Below are 20,081 nucleotides of genomic sequence, written 5' to 3'. Positions count from 1 at the left end.
AACTTTTGACTCCCCAAAAACTTAACTACAAATAGCCTACCATTGACCAAGAAGACTTACCAATAACATAAACAGTTCGTTAGCACACATTTTATGTTATTTTTGTTAGATACTGTATTCACACATTAAAATACACTAGAGAAAAATGTTGATAAAAATCATGAGGAAGAGAAATACATTTATGGAAATACACATTTTTGAAAGAAAAAAGCATGTATAAGTATACCCATGCAGTTCAGACCTCTGTTGTCCAAGGGTCAAGTGTATGTCCTTCCATTTTTTCTGTGTATGTTTGAAAGAACGTGTAACAGTGACTTGTGCATTTTGAACAAGGGAGGGTTGGGCTCCTGCTCTTGTTGGATTCTGGCGTAGAGTGGTAGACTGCTGGTTACGTGACGTCCACACATGTACCTGTACTTGTACTTTTATAACTTGGAAATGACACCTAGTTTGACCTTTTAACTTTTAAAAGTTATTTAACCCTTCTGTGCTTCCATTTTCTCACCTGTCAAATGGGGATAAAAACCTCTTCTACAGAGTTCTGGGAAGACAAAATGAGACTCTGAATGTGTCCATGGGACATTGTAGGCACTTTAACTGCTGATTCCTGCCACATATTAGGTACTCGGGAAACGTTTGATGAGAAAATCAGTGAGTGAGTGACTGAATGAATTGTTTCCCTTCTTTATAATTTTAAATTGCCCATCCATTGGTATTAAAACTGTGTGCACCCAGGTAATGAGCTGGCATGACTAGTTTCCAACTCCTATGGTCTTCTAATGGTGATAATTGCACTATCATAAAAACTGCTTAACAATGTGACTATTAAGTAAGTTATCTGCCTAGGTCTATTTATACCTCTTCTTAGTTGTACTTGTATTCATTATATAATGATGAACCCTGTTAAGCCACTAGTTTGGACACGTTGCTTTTAGCCTATTTGAATCTTACCGTTTAACAAATATTTGCACTTAACATGTCAGTTATTACAAAGTTTCCTTTTCCTTATTTATAAAATAGAGACAATGTAATTTCTACTTCAGCTTCAGAGTTGCTATCATAACTTAAAGGTAATAGATACATTTATTTGTGAACAGTAAATACAAATAGTTACTTTGGAATATTGTTGCATACTTCAAACATATGTTTGTTACTTGGATTTTTCCACTAGAAGCCTAGGTACGCAATATTCATCCCTTTCAGGGAGAGTTGGTGCATTATGGAAGTAGCTCTGCATCTGGATTTCCAGGATAGCTGACAACACTAGAAGGTAGAATGACCTCAATGCCGGGAAGGCCTAGTTCATTCCTTGTCTGCTTCTTTGTAGCTATGTCATATGACGCAGATTTCCTTATCTTTCTGATCCTCAAATTTTCTATTTTAAAAGTGGGGATAATTTTGCATGGTTGTAAAGTTGAGATACAAAGCACTTTACATCACCCAGTATACAGGACATATTTTTGTTTTGTAAGGTAATGAATAGAGACGGAAACCTTGTCAAATGGATAAAGTCATCATTACATAATCGACAAAGTACCTTGGAGGATAGTGCTTGTGCTGACCGACTTTCTGCGCTTTTACTATCTTTTTGACCCTCTGAAATGAGTAAATGAATAAGAAGCTTTATTTTTAAAGTCCGTTTCGAAATATTAGTGGTTTCTTAGAGTGCTTATTAGCTTGTTTCTTTCCCTGGTAAGTTTTGAAATAGTGATAAAAGTAACTATGATTGATATAAATAACTAACTATCTTGATGTGAATTTCTGCTTTTAATACAAAAGCAAATGAATTCCTGTAAGTGGTGAAACATGCTTTAAGCTCTATTATTTGAAAGGTATCATTTGCTCCACATAGAAAAGCATCATTTCTGTTACTTTGTATGCTCAAAAGTCATTCAAAAATATATTATTGGCTGTTTTAATTGACAAAATATTTGGGAAATGATGACAATTCTTTAGAAATGTATAATTTTACTCTAGTTGAATTCATTTAGTAAGGGAAGAGAAAATTATCACAGCAGATTTCTGTTCACCAAAAAAGATGCAAAATTAAAAATCCTATTTATGTAAGTGTGGAAAATTTCAAGTTGCCGGTTATACAATTTCATTTTTCCCTATAAGCCTCACTTATATACCATAGTTATAATATTACTTCCAGTGGGGCGTAAAGTTATTTACATAAAATATGTATAATATCTACTACTCTAATCAGTTTTGGCCATTTACGCTAAATCTGATTATAGATTTGATGAAAACTGAGGATATGACAAATCTTTTTGAATTTAGGTACTGTGATGAAGGTATTTGGTGAAGACTTAATTGGTGTATAAGATAGTTCATGATGGGCATTTTAACTTGGATCAGGAAAAGGCCATTATATATGTGGTTTAGCTTTTTCAGTCTCATGAATACATTTACAGATCCCTCCCATTGGGAAGATGGGTACTTGGTTAGAAAAAGGCTACATTGTGGTTTCTAGTCCACAACGCTGGGTTATAAAGGCCTCCTTGATATACACTGGTTATTCTATTGAAGAGAAGGATGGTTTAAGATCCGTAATAAGCCCTGGCCAGCGTGGCTCGGATGGCAGGGACGTCGCCCCGTCCGCTGAAAGGCTGTAGGTTCAGTTTCTGGTCAGGTAACATACCCAGGTTGCAGGTTAGATCCTTGGTCAGGGCGAGTACAGGAGGCAGCCATTTAGTGTTTCTTACATTGATGTTACTCTCTCTCTCTCTCTCTTCTTCCCTATCCCTTCCTTTCTCTTTAAAAGCAATGAAAAGATGTTCTCCAGTGAGGATTAAAAAAAAGACATATAATTAGATGAGCCCTCAAGAAATAGCTTGAGAATCTAATGTTCTATAACAAAATAATCAGATTTTCAGTCTTCTCTTTCTCATTTGACCCATGAGGCCAGAGAAACCACCTGGCTAGATATGACAAGTAGTTAATTGTACGTAAGCCTGTTGTATTTGATGCCCGAGTGAAGGTCTTGTTTAGCTTACTTTATTTGGGGAATACAGCTTTGTACTGTAGTGCTAACTTCCCTTCATCATTTATAGCTGTTACTTCTTAGGAAAAATGAATTGTGATGTTAGGAAATTAGCAAAGAGCTTATCTGTATTCCTACATGACATGATTTTTGAAGAGTCTGGCATTTATTTTGGGACATTACAATATTTGAAGTATAGCAAGCCCTCAAATAATGTCATTTTATTCATTTCTTGTTTTGTTATAAAGTTGATGAGATGCTGTAGGAACTTACCTCTTGTTTATTTCAATTAGCTTATGGCAAAATTTGTTTGTTGTATATTATTTCCCTTAAAGTCACAGAATTTACCCACAACTTTAAGTGAGGACTTACTGTAGTAAGTTAACAAATACCCCTGAATATTGTAAATATAGAGGATATTTTCTAATGGCCCAAGGTGCACTTTTATTCAGGTTGTTTAGATGGTTTCTAGTTTCAGGAGGGAGATTGTCTTCGGGGCACATTTTCTTCTAAGAGAAATACAGGGTCCTGTTATCATCACAGTTTATCATCCACTTTTCAGGGCTGGGGTAACTCATATCAGTATGCTTTTTAAAGGTCATAAAGCTAATACTATTCATATAAGCCAAACAGGTATGTTAGTATAACCATTTTCCCCCTAAAATCACTCAAAAATATAAAGAAGCATTTTTCTTTTATGTGTAGGTTCTGAAATGAAGTTTGTTAATGCCCTAGTTCCTAAGTCCACAGTGACACATCACAGGGGCCGGCTACTTGCATCTCCTGTTGGCCGTCCGGAGACTGCCTGGCTATGTTTGGGCTGCATGCTGGGACTCTTTTAAGTTTGTCGATTGGAAGTTTCTTAATTAAGGAAGCTGTTACCTGCCTTACTGAAGGCTACCTACCAAACATGCTTGAACTTTTAAAAACAGTGATTGTGATGTGTTCCCAGGTAATTGTAGCCTCCTAACTGAATTATACTGCCCTTGGTGAGTCTTCTGCTTATAACTTTTATAACATTTTATAGTTACCTACCTGTTTCTTCTTGAAATGCTATTCTTCCTGCTTTTTTAATGCTCCATTAGTTTCTTCTCTGTGTTTCTTTTCCTGTTCCTCTCTGATTGCGGAAAGGGGAGAGGCCTACATTTAAGAGACAGATGACAGTGAGGAGGTAAATGTGGGTGTTATCTAATGTACTAAGAGCTTCTTTTCTCCCTTCCCATCACATCTTGTCATCCAGTCATTGTAACTCAGAGCTTTAACTGTTGCCTCTCTGAAGATTGGAGGAGATTGGCAATTGTTGAGGCTTTGGTTAGTGCCGTGGGCTCAATGACTTTCTTGGTCCTTTAGTATGGGGTATATGAAAAGTAGTCAAATACAGTTTCCAAAATCTTTTTTTTTAAGATTTTATTTATGTATTTATCTTTAGGGGGGAAGGAGAGAGGGAGAGAAACATCAATGTATGGTTGCCTTCCGTGCGTCCCCTGCTGGGAGTTGGCCTACAGGGAACTGGCCTGCAACCCAGGCATGTGCCCTGAGTGGGAATTGAACCGCATTCCTCTGGTTCGCAGGCCTGTGCTCAGTCCACTGAGCTTCACCAGCCAGGGCTCCAGTTTCCAAATTCTTCATGCTAGTTGGTAGAAAGCCCCTCATCTCTGTGAGCCGTTTTCTAATTGATGACTGGGCAAGGTGTGTAAATAGTGAAATTGCAACAGGTCAGTGACTATAAAGAAATTCTTTCTCCCAAATAGTCTTACTCCTCTTTCAGTTCTGCCAGTCACCTAGGTTTGTAACTGGCTCATTGAACTTTTCAGCCTTTTAGTTGGCTCTCATGACCTGTTTGTCCTTCTTTTCGGTTTCCCCAGATCTTCTCCTCACTCCAGGACCTGGCTTTCCTTTGTTGCTACATTCTCCCCAGTCTTTGTCGTAAAACATGGAGCACTAATCTTTCTTAAGTCTTGAAGTCATCGTGTTCCTCCTTTAATGAGAAGTCTCCCTTATTATTTTCTGCGTCGGTACATATCAACCCTTTTGTTCAGCTTTCAAGGGTGTTATCCCCACTCTCCTAGCAGTTCAGTTTTTCATTAACTATCTGGCTCCAGCTTCACCTTCCAACTCCATGTCCCAGTGCTGCATGACATGAACTCCATAGCCGCACTTTGCTACTCAGGTCATCCACGGAAACGACTCTGCTTGTCCAACCCCGACAGTGCTCTTTGCCTTTTTCCTCCTTCTCTCCAAATTTTTCTAGTCTACTTTCTGTAAGTCTTACAGTACTTGTGTCATATATCTGTGTGCTGATTTTTCATGCGTGGTCATGAAGCCCTTGACGGAGAGAATGTGCCTTTGAACTCCCTGCAGGCCATACCTGATTCAGCACTTCCATCCCCATAGGGTCTTACCCAGGTACTGCCATAAGTTGTACAAGAGTAGGAGGATATGCTCTTGTGTGTGATGGGATTGTGGTGACTGTGTAGCATGGAAAGGTGAGCAGATGGATGTTCAGCCTGACAAGGTAGAACTTGCTAGCGGCACTGCTTTTACGGTGGGTCGGTTGGTCCTGTAAGCTCCCTGTCACAGGAAGTGTTCAATTGGGCTAAATGGCCATTCGGCCAGGGGTGCTGTCAGGAAGAGTCCTGCATGAGGAGACAAAGAAACAATATATGATTACTAGATAAACGAGGGCCCCCTCCATATTGTAATTCTACATAATTATTGTTTTGACCTAATAAATTAGAAGCCAGAGAGATTGATAGGAATTGAGGGATCGATTAGGGTAATGATAAATTAAACAGTAATATTGATAATTTGTAGCTAAGTAATCTATAGTATGTGGTCCAGTATTTCAGTGCTTTCTATAGATCTTATGATGTTGAGAACAAAATTTGAAATTATAAAATATATTTTTGTGGCCTTCACATTTGATTATTTATTAGATTGCTGAGACAGTTCCATTTAGGAGACCGTCTAGCCTACATAGATTCTTAATCTGAAAACTTTATTGTTTTGAGTCACTGTAATTAAGTAGTTAATTGGAACTGCTGCATTCATTTCACTTGGTGATAAATAGGAAAATTATTCTCATCCCATCCCATAACAATAAAGGATGTGAACTTCAATTGATTGAGACTTGCTTTCTTTCCCTTCTTTTTTAAAATTGAAACCAATGGTATATTTTTTGTATTCACTCTCTTAATTTACTTGTGAATTGATTTGTCACTTTTTTTACTTGCTAGTTTGTCCTTAGGTAGGCCAAGTATTTTTCTTAAGGGTTTTGTTTGTTTATTTTTATTTATTTATTTTTTTTGCTGAGGGGTAGAAGGAGGTCTTTAGAATTCTTCCTGTATGTGTTTTTTTTTCTATTTAAAATGGATCTCTTTCACTGTCATAATCTGAGTTCTAGTTCTCATGCAAAGATTTAGAAAATGCCTTCTAGTCTAACTGCAAAATAAATGTCATTCATGGCCTCTCCCACTTTTAAGTAGGTGGACCTCTTCTGTGGTCTCATAGAATTGTAGCATGTCTAAAAATGGAAGAGCTTGAAGGTTATTCAGGTCAGTGTGTTTGCTCATTTGGCAAACATTGTGGAGTTTCTACCATATGTCAAGCATAATACTGGGTACTAAGGATGAATAAAATTATATGAAACCTACACCTCCTTGGCAGAAGTAAAATAAAATAAAGCAAAAAGACATTTCCATAGTAAAATAACTTTTTATTAATTTATAACAGTCTTAGTTTTTTTCAGATGCAAGGTCATTATCACACAAAAGAGCTTTAATGGTCAAGATTTCTTGCCAGTCTTATATTTGCTTTGGCAAATATATATATGCACAAATGGTCATGACTTTTCTTGTGTATGTACTGTTTGATTTTTGCCTCCCTGTATTAGTTTTCCAGGGTTTCGCAACAAATAACACAACCTTGATGAACCAATACAAATTTATTGCCTCGCAGTTCTGAAACCAAACATCCTCAATGAAGGTGCTGGCAGGGCCACTGTCCCCTGAAGGCTCTAGGGGAGAACCCTTCTAAGCCTCCTCCAGCTGCTGGAGGCTCCTGGCATTTTTTGTCTTATGGTCACATCATTTCAGTCTCTGCCTCCATCTTTACATCATCATCTCCCCTGTGTGTTTCTGCGTCCTTTCCTCTGCTTTTAGGTTCATCTTTAAATTGTTAACTGGTTACATTTGCAAGAAACCTATTTCCAAATAAGGTTACATTCTGAAGCTCTGGATGACATGAACTTTGGGGGACCCTGTTCAATCCACTACAGCCTATATGCTTCCTTTTGACTCCAAATCTTTATATTCATAGAACTGTGGGCAGAAAGAAATAAGCTATATGTGTTCATGTGTGTACATCTAAATATTATTCCTTAAACTAGAAAACAATAAAAGTAATTAAATACTTTTGTTGCATAAAGGTATTTAGGAAAATATCTTTATTTGCATTGATAGTGAGATAAGGAATAATACTTTTTAAAAATACACTTTGTTTTTTAGAAGAATTAATAGGATCACAACAGTATTGAGTGCAAGTACAGAGATTTCCTATGCGTACAATATAGTCCCTGCTTGTCCGGAGGCACAGCCAGCCTCCCATTCCCAACATTCCCAACCAGAGGGGTACGTTCATTACAGTTAATGAGCCTGCATTAACACATCATTATCACCCAGAGTCTGTAGTTTACATTAGGGTTCATTCTTGGGGTATATTCTGTGAGTTTAGACAAATGTATAATGATATATATTTACCATTACGATATCATACAAAAAGTAGTTTCACTGGCCTAAAAATCCTCTGTGTTCTGCTGATTCATCAATCTCTGCTTTCTGCACTCTGGACTCTGATCTTTTCACTACCTCCATGGTTTTGCCCTTTTTTGCCTTGTTCTCATAAGATGTCATATAGTCAGAAACAAATAGCATGTAGTTTTACAGATTCACTTCTTTCACTTTGTAATAGACATTTCAGTTTCCTCTGCATCTTGTCATGGCTTAGTAGCTTATTTCCTTTTAGTGCTGAATAACATTCCGTTGTATGGATGTACCACAATTTATCTGTTTATCCATTGAATTCAGGAAAGACATCTTGCTTACTTCCCAGTTTTGGCAATTATGAATAAAGCTGCTCTACAAATCCACGTGCAGGTTTTTGTGTGGATGTAAGTTCTCAGTTCCTGAGTAGATACCAAACAGCGCAATTGCTGGATTGTGTGGTAGGCATATGTTTTGTTTTGTAAGAAGCAGCCAAACTGTCTTCCTCAGTGGCTGTATCATTCTCATTCACACTGTATCATTCCCACCAGCCGTGAATGAGAGTCTCTGTCACTCCACAACTTGTTAGCATGTGGTGGTGTCAGAGTGCTGGATTTTGGCCATTCTAACAGGTGTGCAGTGGTATCTCATTTTAATTTGCATTTCCCTGATGACATACGATGTGGAGCATCTTTTCATATCCTTAATTTGCCCTCTGTGTGTCTTTGGTGAGGTGTTGGGAAAGGTCTTTGGCCCATTTTTAAATCAGGTTGTTTGTTTTCTTATTGTGGAGTTTTAAGAGTTCGTTTTGTATTTTTGGATAACAGTCCTTTATCTGATATGTCTCTTGTAAATCTTTTCTCCTCATCTTTGGCCTGTTATATTCCTCTCTTGACAATGTCTTTTGCAGAGTAGAAATTTTTAAATTTAATAAAGTCCAGATCATCAGTTCACTTTTTCATGAATCATGCTTTTGGTGTTATATACAAAAAGTCATCATCAAACCCAAGGTCATTTAGATTTTTTCCTTTGCTACCTTATAGGAGTTTTATCATTTTGTGTTTTTACATTTGGGTCTACGCATTTTTCTGAAGGGTGTAAGGTCTGTGTCTAGATTCATTTTTTTCATGTGGATGTTCCGTTGTTACAGCACCATTGTAGAAAAGGCTGTTTTTCCTCCATTGCACTGCCAGAGATCAGGTGATTCTATTTATATGGGTCTGATTCTGCATTCTCTGGTTCTTTTTTTTCCCCGCTGATCTGTTTGCGTATTCTTTTGCCAATAGCACGTTATCTTTATTACCATAGCGTTATACTGAGTCTTGAAGTTGAGTAGTGTCAGTCTCCAGTTTTGTTCTTGTCCTTCAATACTGTGTTGGTTATTCCAGGTCTTGTGGTTCTCCCTATACTCTGTAATCCATTTCTCGGTAGCCACAAAATGACTTCCTGGAATTTCTATTAGGATTGCATCGAATCTGTAGATCAAGTTGGAAAGACGTGACCTTGACAGTTTTAAGTTTTTCTGAACAAGTATCCACGTATTAGTCCTTCTTTGATTTTCTTCATTGGGATTTTGTAGTTTTCCTTATAAGAGATGTTGTATGCATTTTGTTAGTTTATACTAGGTACTTCATTTTAAGGGGGTGCCAATTTAAATGGTACTGTGTTTTGAATTGCAAATTTTACTTATTTATTGCTGGTATTTAGGAAAACAGTGGACTTTTGTATATTAATGTTGTCTTTTGCAACCTTGCCAAAATTGCTTACTAATTCTGGGAATTTTTTTTTTTGGTCAAGTCTTTCAGTATTAGATTATCATGACATCTGCAAACAAAGACACTTTTGTTTCTTTATATTGCATCATATCAAGATGCATTAGTAGCTGGTTGTCCCACTTTCAGCAATTAAGATTGTTCAATAACAGTGTCAATGCAGTTCTGCATTGGGATTAATTCAAAGCTTCTGGAAAGCCTAGGCAGAAAGAGTATGACATTTTATGTCATCCTCAGTGTTCAGTGCCAGTGGTTGTCTTCTTTTAAGAACAGAGAACAATTTTGCTGAAATTATGGATGACTCTTAAGATACTTGAGCGAGAGAACCTCTCTCCCCCCTTTCTTTTAATTAATCCAAAAGTGAAATTTTTTATAATCTTGATAAATGTAATATAAACATCTGTGTGATGATGTTATTTGCACCTCTGTTCCAGTGCCTAGTACAGTGTCTAGCGCATGATAGATGACCCAGTGAACTATTTGTGGAACGAGAGAGTAACTAACAAGAGAATGTATGTAGGCACTCTTAGGGAACTATCTTTTATGAGGCATCCTGGACAAGAATTACAGTGTAACACAGAGAAAGCTGTCATTTTTTTTTCTGTTACCATCTGTTTGCAAGTACTTGTTCTGGACTGTTACTTACCAAATCCAGTGCAAGGCACTAGTTGGGAGACAGTGATGAAAGGACCAATATCGTATACACATATACCCTCCCACCACCCCCAGTGTTCTCTAGTGTGTGTGGAAAAAGAAGTAAACGATTCTCATCTTGAATTTTTTCCCAGTTCCCATGCTTTGTTAGAACCACCATTGCTAGAAGTTTGGGTTTTAGAGGAACAGTATATAGTGAATTTAAGACAAAAATCCTTTCCACACATTGAGAAGTTCATTCCTCATTCTGAAAAGCTTTTTATAACAAGAGCATTCTTCTCTGAAGGTCAGAGAAGTACACTGTCTATTCCAGATAAATTAGTTCATCCCATTTTTAGAATACAGTGAAGGGCAAAACACAGACGACTTTAGTTTTTTAATGGAAATCCATGCACAACCAAATAATTAATATGCAGGGAAAAGTATGAATTACAACAAATTTCTCTTTTTTCTTTTCTATGGTTGCTTTTACTGGTGTAATTTCAGTTTAGGGATATATTATCTGTATTTGATTTTTTTTTGCATAGAATTTTTTTGCCAAACATGTTTGCACCCACCGTATTTTAAGTTATTTAATGAAGAATGTTGTAATTGTTCTGTTTCCTTATAAAAGCAGATTGGTTCTCACTTGTTCAGATGGGTTGCACTGATATTACAGGAAGGTTGGTTGTTATCACTGAGTAATTTAAGGGTTAAAGTAGCTTCCCTGTGTTATTCTATACTTAGTCCTATTTTTCTCCTCTCTTTGAACTTCTGGTTCATTATAATGCTTCTGGGAATACTAACAGTGAAATGTGCCTTGATTGATAACTCAGCGTCAAGGCTCTTACAGTGCCTGTCAGCCTCAGCTTCTTCTCCTGGGACCTTTCATATCTCTGAGCTCCTTCCCGCTGCAAACCTCTACCTAGGCTTCTGCTGCCTCCCAGTTTAATGCAGAACTGAGGGGGAGAGAAGTGGCCTCAGGGAGGACAAACAGTCTGGGTGCTATGGCACTGCGGCATCAGGTGGGAAGCTGCTTCGTCCATCTGGATCAGAAATGGAAGGGAGCTGGTGCATTCCTTCTTGCTACAGGAGAGACATAGTTTTGTAAAGGGCTTTGAGAAGCTCCCAACCGAAGCACATAAATGAAAGATGTCGTCAAAGTACACTAAGCTATTAATGCAAAATGCCCAGCAGATGTAATGCCAATGGAGAATAGTAATGCTGTGGGGAAGGAAACCTTTTCTATTGAAACTTCTATTTTATGTCAGTGATTTTGATGCAGAAATATCTAAGCAAAAGGCCTCATACTTTTAAAAATTAACATCTGTGTAAATTTCCAATAAGATGACAAATTCCACATTTTCTAAAAATCTCACTAATTTGCATGTCAATACAGAATTCTCACAGATGAGTCTTGCTTGTTCTTATGTTCTTATTTGAGGACCAGAAGGCCTTGTACATTGTTTAAAATGAATGTACTACGTGCTTGTTTGTAGAGTCAAAAGCTGTGTTTTCTTAAGCAGTGTTTCTTGAACTCTGATGTGCGTAGGAATCTCTTGAGGATCTTATCAAAATGGAGATTGGGATTCAGTGGGTCTGGGGTGGGGCCTGAGACTCTGCATTTTTCACAAGCTCTCACATGATGCCAGAGCTGCTGGCTCAGGGGCCACTATTTGAAGAGCAAAATTTTAAGATATTGAGCTTTAAAACAAACTCACTCACTGGAAATACTACCTTGTTTTCTAAACTGGTTTCCTAAGATTTTCTAATAAAACACTTGAAGCAAAGCTTAACAAATACTCTTGTAACTATAAATGTTGCTAACAAAAATAATAGTTAATAGTCTCTTCAGCCTGATACTTTATTAGCTTCTGATACTGAGAGTCCCAAATCATGTATTTTCATGACCGAATTAACAACCTTAAAATAGGACTATACAAAAAGTATTGGAGTTCCATCTAATGTGACATGTCTGTTCCTAAATGTGGATACTCCATGTGCTGAAGGATCTGGAAATCATGCCGGAGCAGAGCCCAGGGAACCAGAGGGTGTTCCTAGGGCTCATGACAGCTCTTAAACAGTGAGGTAGAGAGGTCTCTGCAGTGGGTAGGAGGGTCCCTTCCGAGATCCCCTCTAAATCTGAGTCTATGAACCATCACCTAGTGTTGTGCTTTTTGCCACTACATTACTAAACACAAAGTTTCATGTAGACTTCCAATTTGACGACCTTATTATCTTCAAACATGGTAAAAATGTTTGTTGACTATTTCCATTTCTGAACATCTTTCCCTCTTTTCTCAACTTCAACAGCCCCCCCTATATTCTTAGTGTATTCACATAATCTACCCATTCATTCACTTAGCACGTATTAGAGTGTTTATTGTATACAAACAGGGTACTGTAGTAAGTGATCTGTGGGACCCAAAATTAAATTAAGGTAGTCTCTACTTTCAGGGTACTTGGAGTCACCTACAGGAGGTAAGGTAACACAAATAACTCATGTGGAAAGGAATATTAACACCCTACAGAAAGTGCTCTAAGGGTTCAGAGGAAAGAGAAATGAATCACTGTTGTCTGGGACAATCAGGAAAGTCTTTAGAGAAAAGGTAGCTTTTGAATTGGGTCTTGAAAACTAGGTAAGCTTTCCTGGGTGTTCCAAGCAGAGGAAACTGCACGAGCCACGTATGAAGGCAAGCGACTAAGAAGACACATTTTAGGAATTGTGGGTGCTGTAGATGTCTTGCGTGCTTGAATTTGTAATCTGCAGGACTTGGGCCATTTGCAAGTTACCTTTGAAGGGTCATGTAGTAATTTTTCTGAGTTACTGATTTTATACCCTTGCTAAGAGCCTAGTGTTTAAAGTCAATGAATGAAGCTAGTGATTGGTTTAACTTTATATCTCAGCCCCTATGTATTCCTCTCTGTTTACTCTCATTCCATTTTTGAATTTATTGTATGTTATATGGGAAGACATTGGACATTTATTAATAATTTAGGACTCGTGAAGAGCTTGTTACAGTTCCTCTCAATTGCTGAGGGACTGCTGCAAATAGAGTGGCCATATAACTTATTGCCAGACCAGGACCCTTTTGATAAGGGGTCGTGCTAGTTTGTGAGTGGTCCTGAATGCCAGGCTAAGGAGTCGGGCTTTGATATTGTAGACAGTGAAAAACCCTTGGAGGTTCTTATTGGGCAGAGGAATGAATATATGAAGATCAGCACTCAAAAAGATTAGTCTGGCCTCTGTGGGCCGGTTGGATTGAAGGGAGTGTCATAGTGGTTCCCATTAAGGGTATGTTTGAATGGTGAGACTTTAATGACCTTAATGTACTGGGGAAATTTATTGATTGATAAAATTATGAACAGAGAAGCTTTGATAATTCACTTCTGATAGGTATTATGATGTTAGTTTGTACTTCTGAAGAGATTCTGGTGGGTTAGTGACTTACTCAGTTAATGTTTTCCTGGAGGAACCGCACCGGAGCTTCGCAGCGAGAGCGTTTCGAATGCGCTGGTGCCGTAGCCTGGGCGTCTGTAGGTGCTGTGGCGGGGTTTGGCCTAACGCTGAGGGTGCTTAACGAAAACCTTTCTGCAGTTTATTTCTAAACTACTGCCTTTTATCACGGAATTATCTTTTCACTTTATCTTCTTTCAACTTGATGACCGATCCAGAGTTTTAATTTCATAGTAACCCCTATTTCCCTAGCCTACGTTTTCCCTTTTCCTACCCCTATGGAGTAGTTCAGGCTTTTGAGGGGAAAGAAAGCATTTTCTACCAGGAAAAACACACAGAGCTTCATGGAAAAGGGACTCTGCGTTGAAGGACTAATTAAGCAGTGGTGGAGAAGAGGACACTCCAGGTAGAGGGAACCCTGTACACAGGGAGACGGAAGCAGAAAAACTGTGGCCGTGTTGGGGAGAGTAGCTGCTGCCCGGGGGCTGCACGGTGCCCTGGGACATGCCCAGCGTGCTGCCGGTTCGGGCCAGGAGGGGCCGTGGGTACCAGGGATCTAAGAAAAGGAAAGGGTTTGGGTTCCTGGAGGTTCCTCATGTTTAAAATTCATGTAATAGAAGGAAATATTCTTTACTTGCTGAAGAAGCTCCTATTTAAAGCTAGACTGTCACTTTATTTTTTTCAGTCTAACGCTCTCCCAACTGGGCTATTTCGGCGAGCTTATCACTTTATTTTTTTTTTAATGAATGTGGGTACTATGTTCACCATATCATTGATGAGCCTTCATATAAGATCATATCACTAGACATATCTCAGACTGGAATGTTTAATATTTGGTATAAGAAATGCATTTGGAAAGAATTATCTAATGACCTATAGAAGATTACTAGAGATTCCTCTGAGTTTTTTTGGCAAGCAGATGAGCTAATGAACTGAAGAGAATGACTAATTTGTAAAATAGTTCATGTTTATGTATATATATTTACATATGCTGTCTAAGTATTCCATTATTAGAGGCTATATTCTCCATGACTACTAAGATCTTCCATTCAAAATTTCTGGGTAGAATTTTGCTGTTTCTTTTCTATTTTTAAAAGATTTTTAAAATTTATTTTTATAGACAGAGGGAAAAGGAGGGAGAAAGAGAGGGAGAGAAACATCAACGTGTGGTTGCCTCTCACACTCTCCCTACTAGGGACCTGGCCTGCAACCCCGGCATCTGCCCTGACTGTGAATTGAACCAGCGACCCTTTGGTTCACAGGTCTGCACTAAATCTGAGCTACACCAGCTTTGGCTGCTGTTTCTTTTTTAAAAATAAACTTAAAATCTTACTTCAAGTCTAAATTTAAAAATTAAATTAATGACTTGCCTCATTCCTTCCTGGTTTAGAGCTACTTGTCTTTATTTTACATGAATGTAATAGCATTTGACACATAAAGATGTTTCCCCAGGAGAACCTTGTCTCTGCCCAGGGCTGATATGAAAAGGAGCAATTTGTCAGACTAATGGAGCTTGCTAACAATTCAAATAAACAACCTGTCTTTCCCATAATACTGCATATTAATAAAAATGTTAATGATAAACGCCTCCTTCGCACCCTACAGGGAGCAGAGATTGTTGGGTTAGAGAGTTTTCCTGCTTTGGGTCCTGTAACTGCAGTAGTTAACTTAATAGTCTTATCAGTTGCATGCTTATCAGCACACCATTTATACAGCCAAATTGATAATTGGTTTATCATTTTTGTCCCTACCTACCATGTAAAAGCAGTTAAATATAGAATATACTTCTCTGTAAACATGTCCTTTGATAGGTGATAACGTCAAAAATGGGCTTCCTTGGATTGTACAACTAAGATCATATGTCTTTATTTTCCACATTTTTCTCCCCTCCTTACACCACCACTAGTTTGAGAGCTCCTTGAGGTAGAGCGTACCTGTACCTTGTCTGATGCATTCGTGCCCTCAGTAGTACCTGGTAGACACCCTATAAATATAAATGACTGTTGCGTAATGACTTGACTTTGGTAATGACCAGCTTTGTTGCTTTATGATATTTTTGCATCATCATCTTGGCGTATTTTTCAATATGCATTCTTGCTGACCAATATAATTGGCAGCCCTGACTGGGTGACTTGGTTGGTTGGAGAGTTGTCCCATACACTGAAAGGCTGTGTGTTCGATTCCCAGTTAGGGCACATACTTAGGTTTCAGGTTCCATCTTCAGTTGATGTGCATATGGGAGGCAACCAAATGCTGCTTCTCTCACATCAGTCTTCCTCTCCCTCTGTCTCTCTCTCTCTCTCTCCCCCCTTCCTCTTTCTCTAGAAAGCAATAAAAAATGGCCTCAGGTGAGGGTTAAAACAATGCAAAACACAACACAACCAAAAAGAAAAAAAAATGAGACAGCAGGACCAAACGCCTTACATCACCAAACAGAATGATAGCTCTCAGAAATGTAATCTTAACCAATCAGGAATGCCTGATAAGCACTCGTTAGGTAACCTGCCTGGTAGACCCCTGCCATCCCCTAAAGGAAAGTAACTTTGTAATAATCAACTCACTTTTTTTGCCTAGTTAAAACTTCCTTGTTCCCACCCCCTGCTGCCCATAAGTCTTTTATTTTGTACAGCTCGTCAGAGCTTTTTTATCTGCAACATTGGATACTGACTGATTTGAATTGATATTTGCTCAGATAAACTCCCCAAAATTTTAATATGCCTTAGTTTATCTTTTAAAGGCTCCACAGTTATCTAGAGCTTGTCGTACACCAATCAGGGAAGGATCTGTTAATTGAGGTATGGATAGTAAGTAATGACTAGTGGGGGAAGTCTGATCTTTACAGTTACCAAGGTGTTGAAAATCATGAAACAAGTTACATGGGTCAAATACTCAGGGATTTGAAACGATCTGCCTTACTTTTAGGGTGGTATAATTTATTGGTGGGTAGCAGAAATACTGGTTAGCTTTTGGCTACATTATTTTGGTAATGTGAAAAATAAGTCTAGTGTTATTTTTAGGCTTTTTCTAAGAAATGAAGAAATTTATAGCAATATTTCAGATAATTAGATGTCCTTATTTACTAGCACCAACATGTCTCTTTATACCATTTAGAAATTGAATTGCAGGTAAATTATAAAACTTTCGAGTTGTAACTGTTGTGAGTTCGGAAGTGTCCATAAAATGGGTGGACAAGGAGTGGTCTTTAGTGCCCTAATTGGGACCTGACATGGGTCAGCACTGGGTAGAGAGCAATGGCTCAGTGACCAAAATTCCACATACAGGTCGTAGTTTGAACAAAAAGCTGTCCAGGCATCAAAACACAGTATATAAAAGATGGAGCCTAAAGATAAAATACACTAAATACTATTTTTTTAGATAAGTGAACAATTGCAAATTTAGTGTAACATTGTATTTTTTCTTTGTCTTGTGGATGGATGGCAAACTGAGATTTTCTTCCATGAACTTTATGTTTCAGACATATCAGAGTGGAAGCAAAACATTCTTACTCTCTTTTTCGTAGCCTTTCACTTAATACATTGTTACCACCAGTAAGTGAGGATGAGGCAAGAAGGGCTTTTGGATCACAATTAGAAGTCTTTTTGAGTTCTCTTCATTATTTTGTTTTGTCTTAGACATGTGGCAGGGTAGAATCAGCAAACTTAGCTTGGGTTGTATATTCTTTCCAAAATGGTAATCATGTGTCAATTTCTTCCTTTTGGCGCTGTAGCAATAAAGTTGTTGAAAGTATTTAACAGAATGAGTAAATTCTCAATTTACTAGTTACTTAGAAATAATCTGTTTTACATATTTGGAAGTCTAGGAAGTCTTATTGGACCAGTTGTCAGGCTTGAGAAGTTGTACCTCTCCAATTTCATTGATTGTAGTGAAGGGTTAGTGTAGGTGGTAATACAGAGTAAAACCAACTGATGGATGATTTTGTAACTAAGAAATGGAACCAACTTTATTTATAAATTTTCTTTTTAGACTTTCTGCATTATTTGCCTTTTGTGGGAACATTCATTAATTTCACTTTTCTGAAATTTCCAGGTAACTTGGGTTTTTACTCCTGTAACAACTGAAATAACAAGTCTCGATACAGAGAATATAGATGACATTTTAAGTAAGTACTTTGATATCTTTTAAGTACACTTTCTTCTCTATAAATAGAGTTAGTTTATGTACAAAAATAAAATAAAATCTCAATTATCTGGGACAGTTGAGCTGGCATTCTGGTTAATTCTGTGATTCACTGAATTAACAAAGCACTTTTGGTTTTAATTTTTAGTAAAATTTCTTTTGGTGCATTACAAGTAAATTTTAGTCCTCTTTTATCTCTCTGCCTTGTCATAAATACCACTCCTAACAACCCTAAAGTGTTTGGCTAAAGCCTCTTTAGAGGCCAGCAGTCTTCACTGTGCAGTACTAAATGTTAATGACTTCAGGACACAGCTAAGTTTTTTGGTGTCTTTAAACTGTTAACTTTAAGTCACCTACTCTGTTCTCTTTTATTGTCATTGGTCCAATGAAATTCAGTGTTTCACTGAATACTTTGTTCGCTGACTGTGTGCCAGTAGATACAGTTAACTTTGGATAAAACATTTTTTGTTCCTAAAAGTAGTAGGGAAGGTGGTAACGTGGTTGACAGAAAATCACGATTTAGGACAGCGCAGAAAATCTGCAAGGTGCGTAGATGATTTTTTTAAGCACTCCATTTCAACCTACTGGTTTGAGCAGAACAAACCCCAAAATTAAATAGAGGTAAAAGGGGTTTGTTTATCGAGCTCTACACGTTGTTTTGTGTTCTTGGAACTGGTTTTAAGTGCTAAAAGTCCACCTCCATGTTATGGGATCTCTTCAGAACAGAGGTTCTGTAGACTTTCGTATGTATCACAATCACTGGAGACTTACTACTACCTGTACTGCAGGCCTGGTCCCCAGTTTCGGAGAGGAACTGCTAGACTCCACCTAAGAATTTGCACTTCTGTATGTTCCTGTGCGAAGCTGGTGCTTCTTGGTTTGGGAGGTCACAGTTTATGAACCACTGTTTTAGAGTGAACAAGCAAACGCTTAAAAGGAAGAAGAGAATTGAAACTCACATGTTCTCCTTTACTCTTCCAAATTCTAGAATATCTTTGTGTTTTGTTTTTGTGAGTACTTGAGGAATTTTTGTCTGTATTAGGTTTAGGGGGAAGGAATGAATATATCTTTCTTATATCTTTATATTTGGATACACAAATGATACTAAGTTATTTTTGCAACAGAGAGTAACTGTTAAGTGGACAGGAACCAGAAAGAATACATTTTACCCAATACTGTCAGTAGTAGCTTACGTGTTACAACCAGGTGGGGCATCGGAGCTCGGTTATTTTATACAGTCTGCTCTGTGAAATGGGATCTCACTTAGCAGAGCTAATTCTTGGTTATCGTAAATATGGAAGGTTAGAAATGGATTATTAAATTGTCCACGACTCTGTGCATGTGTTTCTGAGCAAGAGGTAACTTGTCGTTATGTATTTTTAGTGGGCTCTTACAATGGAAAAAGACCATGATGAAAACCACATCTTTAACTATGTCAAAATTATGTGGACACAAATAACTTAGGTTGTTTGGTTTTGTTTTTCAATTTCAGACAATGCTGATGTTGCTTTAGTAAATTTTTATGCTGACTGGTAAGTAATAATCTTATGTCTGCGGTTTAACTTGCTAAAGCTGAAATTTTTCTTTGGTAGAAAGGGGTGAGTGGGGAGACTTTTTCTTTTGTGAGATAGTATTCCGTACACAAAATCAGTTGAGGTTCATTCACAATAAAGGAGCTTAATTTGGTGAGCATTGTGTTTTAAGAGAGAAATATACCTGATTCCATTATCCCACACCTTAAAATAAAAACAGGTGACATAAAGGCTGAAATCTCTCCCTCCCTCCCTCCCTCCCTCCCTCTACCCTTCTCTCTCTCTCTGTCACATACACGCACACCACACACAAGAGTACACATTGCAATTCTGTATTTTTTCTGATGAGGTAGGGCAGTGTTTGCAGGTGAGGATGTGGGTGTGGCAAGTTTAGAAGGAAAATAATATTGACATTTTAAAATGTAGACCATCTGTTACTAGTTCTAGGAAGCCTCCTTCCCTGTCTGAATCAGATTCTGTCTTCTGTGTTCCTACAGTATCCTATGTACCACTTTCTTTTTCTTACTACGTTGTTCTGTCTTTTATCTTGATGTCCTAGCAAACCAGCTGTGAGGGTAGAGATGATGTCTTACTCAGTATTCCCAGCACCTAGAACAAGGGCACAGTAGGCAGTAGATGTTTAACAATGTGGCATTGGGACAGGAAGGAGGAGTTCAGCTAGTGAGAAGCTGGAAACACTCGAATAACCCTTATTCCTAAACAACCTATGTCTTAGTTGACCCTCTTAGGTTTACCACCTACTAGTTAGCACTGCCCTTTTTCAGGCCATAGTCCTGCACTTGA

At 37.9% G+C, this 20,081-nt stretch overlaps 1 protein-coding gene across 2 annotated transcripts in view; it reads left to right on the top strand.

Moving 5' to 3' along the window:
- ERP44 (endoplasmic reticulum protein 44) overlaps positions 1-20,081 on the top strand; it is a 68,188-nt gene that overhangs the window by 11,859 nt on the left and 36,248 nt on the right. Inside the window, exons 2-3 of one of the 2 annotated variants that reach the window (XM_037035792.1) lie at positions 17,656-17,728; positions 19,238-19,277. The exons of the other annotated variant lie outside the window; for it this stretch is intronic. Coding sequence (XP_036891687.1) covers positions 17,656-17,728; positions 19,238-19,277 — 113 coding nt within the window. The remainder of the gene's footprint in view (positions 1-17,655; positions 17,729-19,237; positions 19,278-20,081) is intronic. 2 annotated transcript variants of the gene reach the window in all.

Source organism: Sturnira hondurensis, unplaced genomic scaffold (genome assembly GCF_014824575.4).
Source record: "Sturnira hondurensis isolate 20B ecotype Veracruz unplaced genomic scaffold, ASM1482457v3 Scaffold0022566, whole genome shotgun sequence".
Taxonomy (NCBI): Eukaryota; Metazoa; Chordata; class Mammalia; order Chiroptera; family Phyllostomidae; genus Sturnira; species Sturnira hondurensis.
Note: the sequence above shows the minus strand (reverse complement) of the source record. Positions and strands in the feature narration are given on the sequence as shown.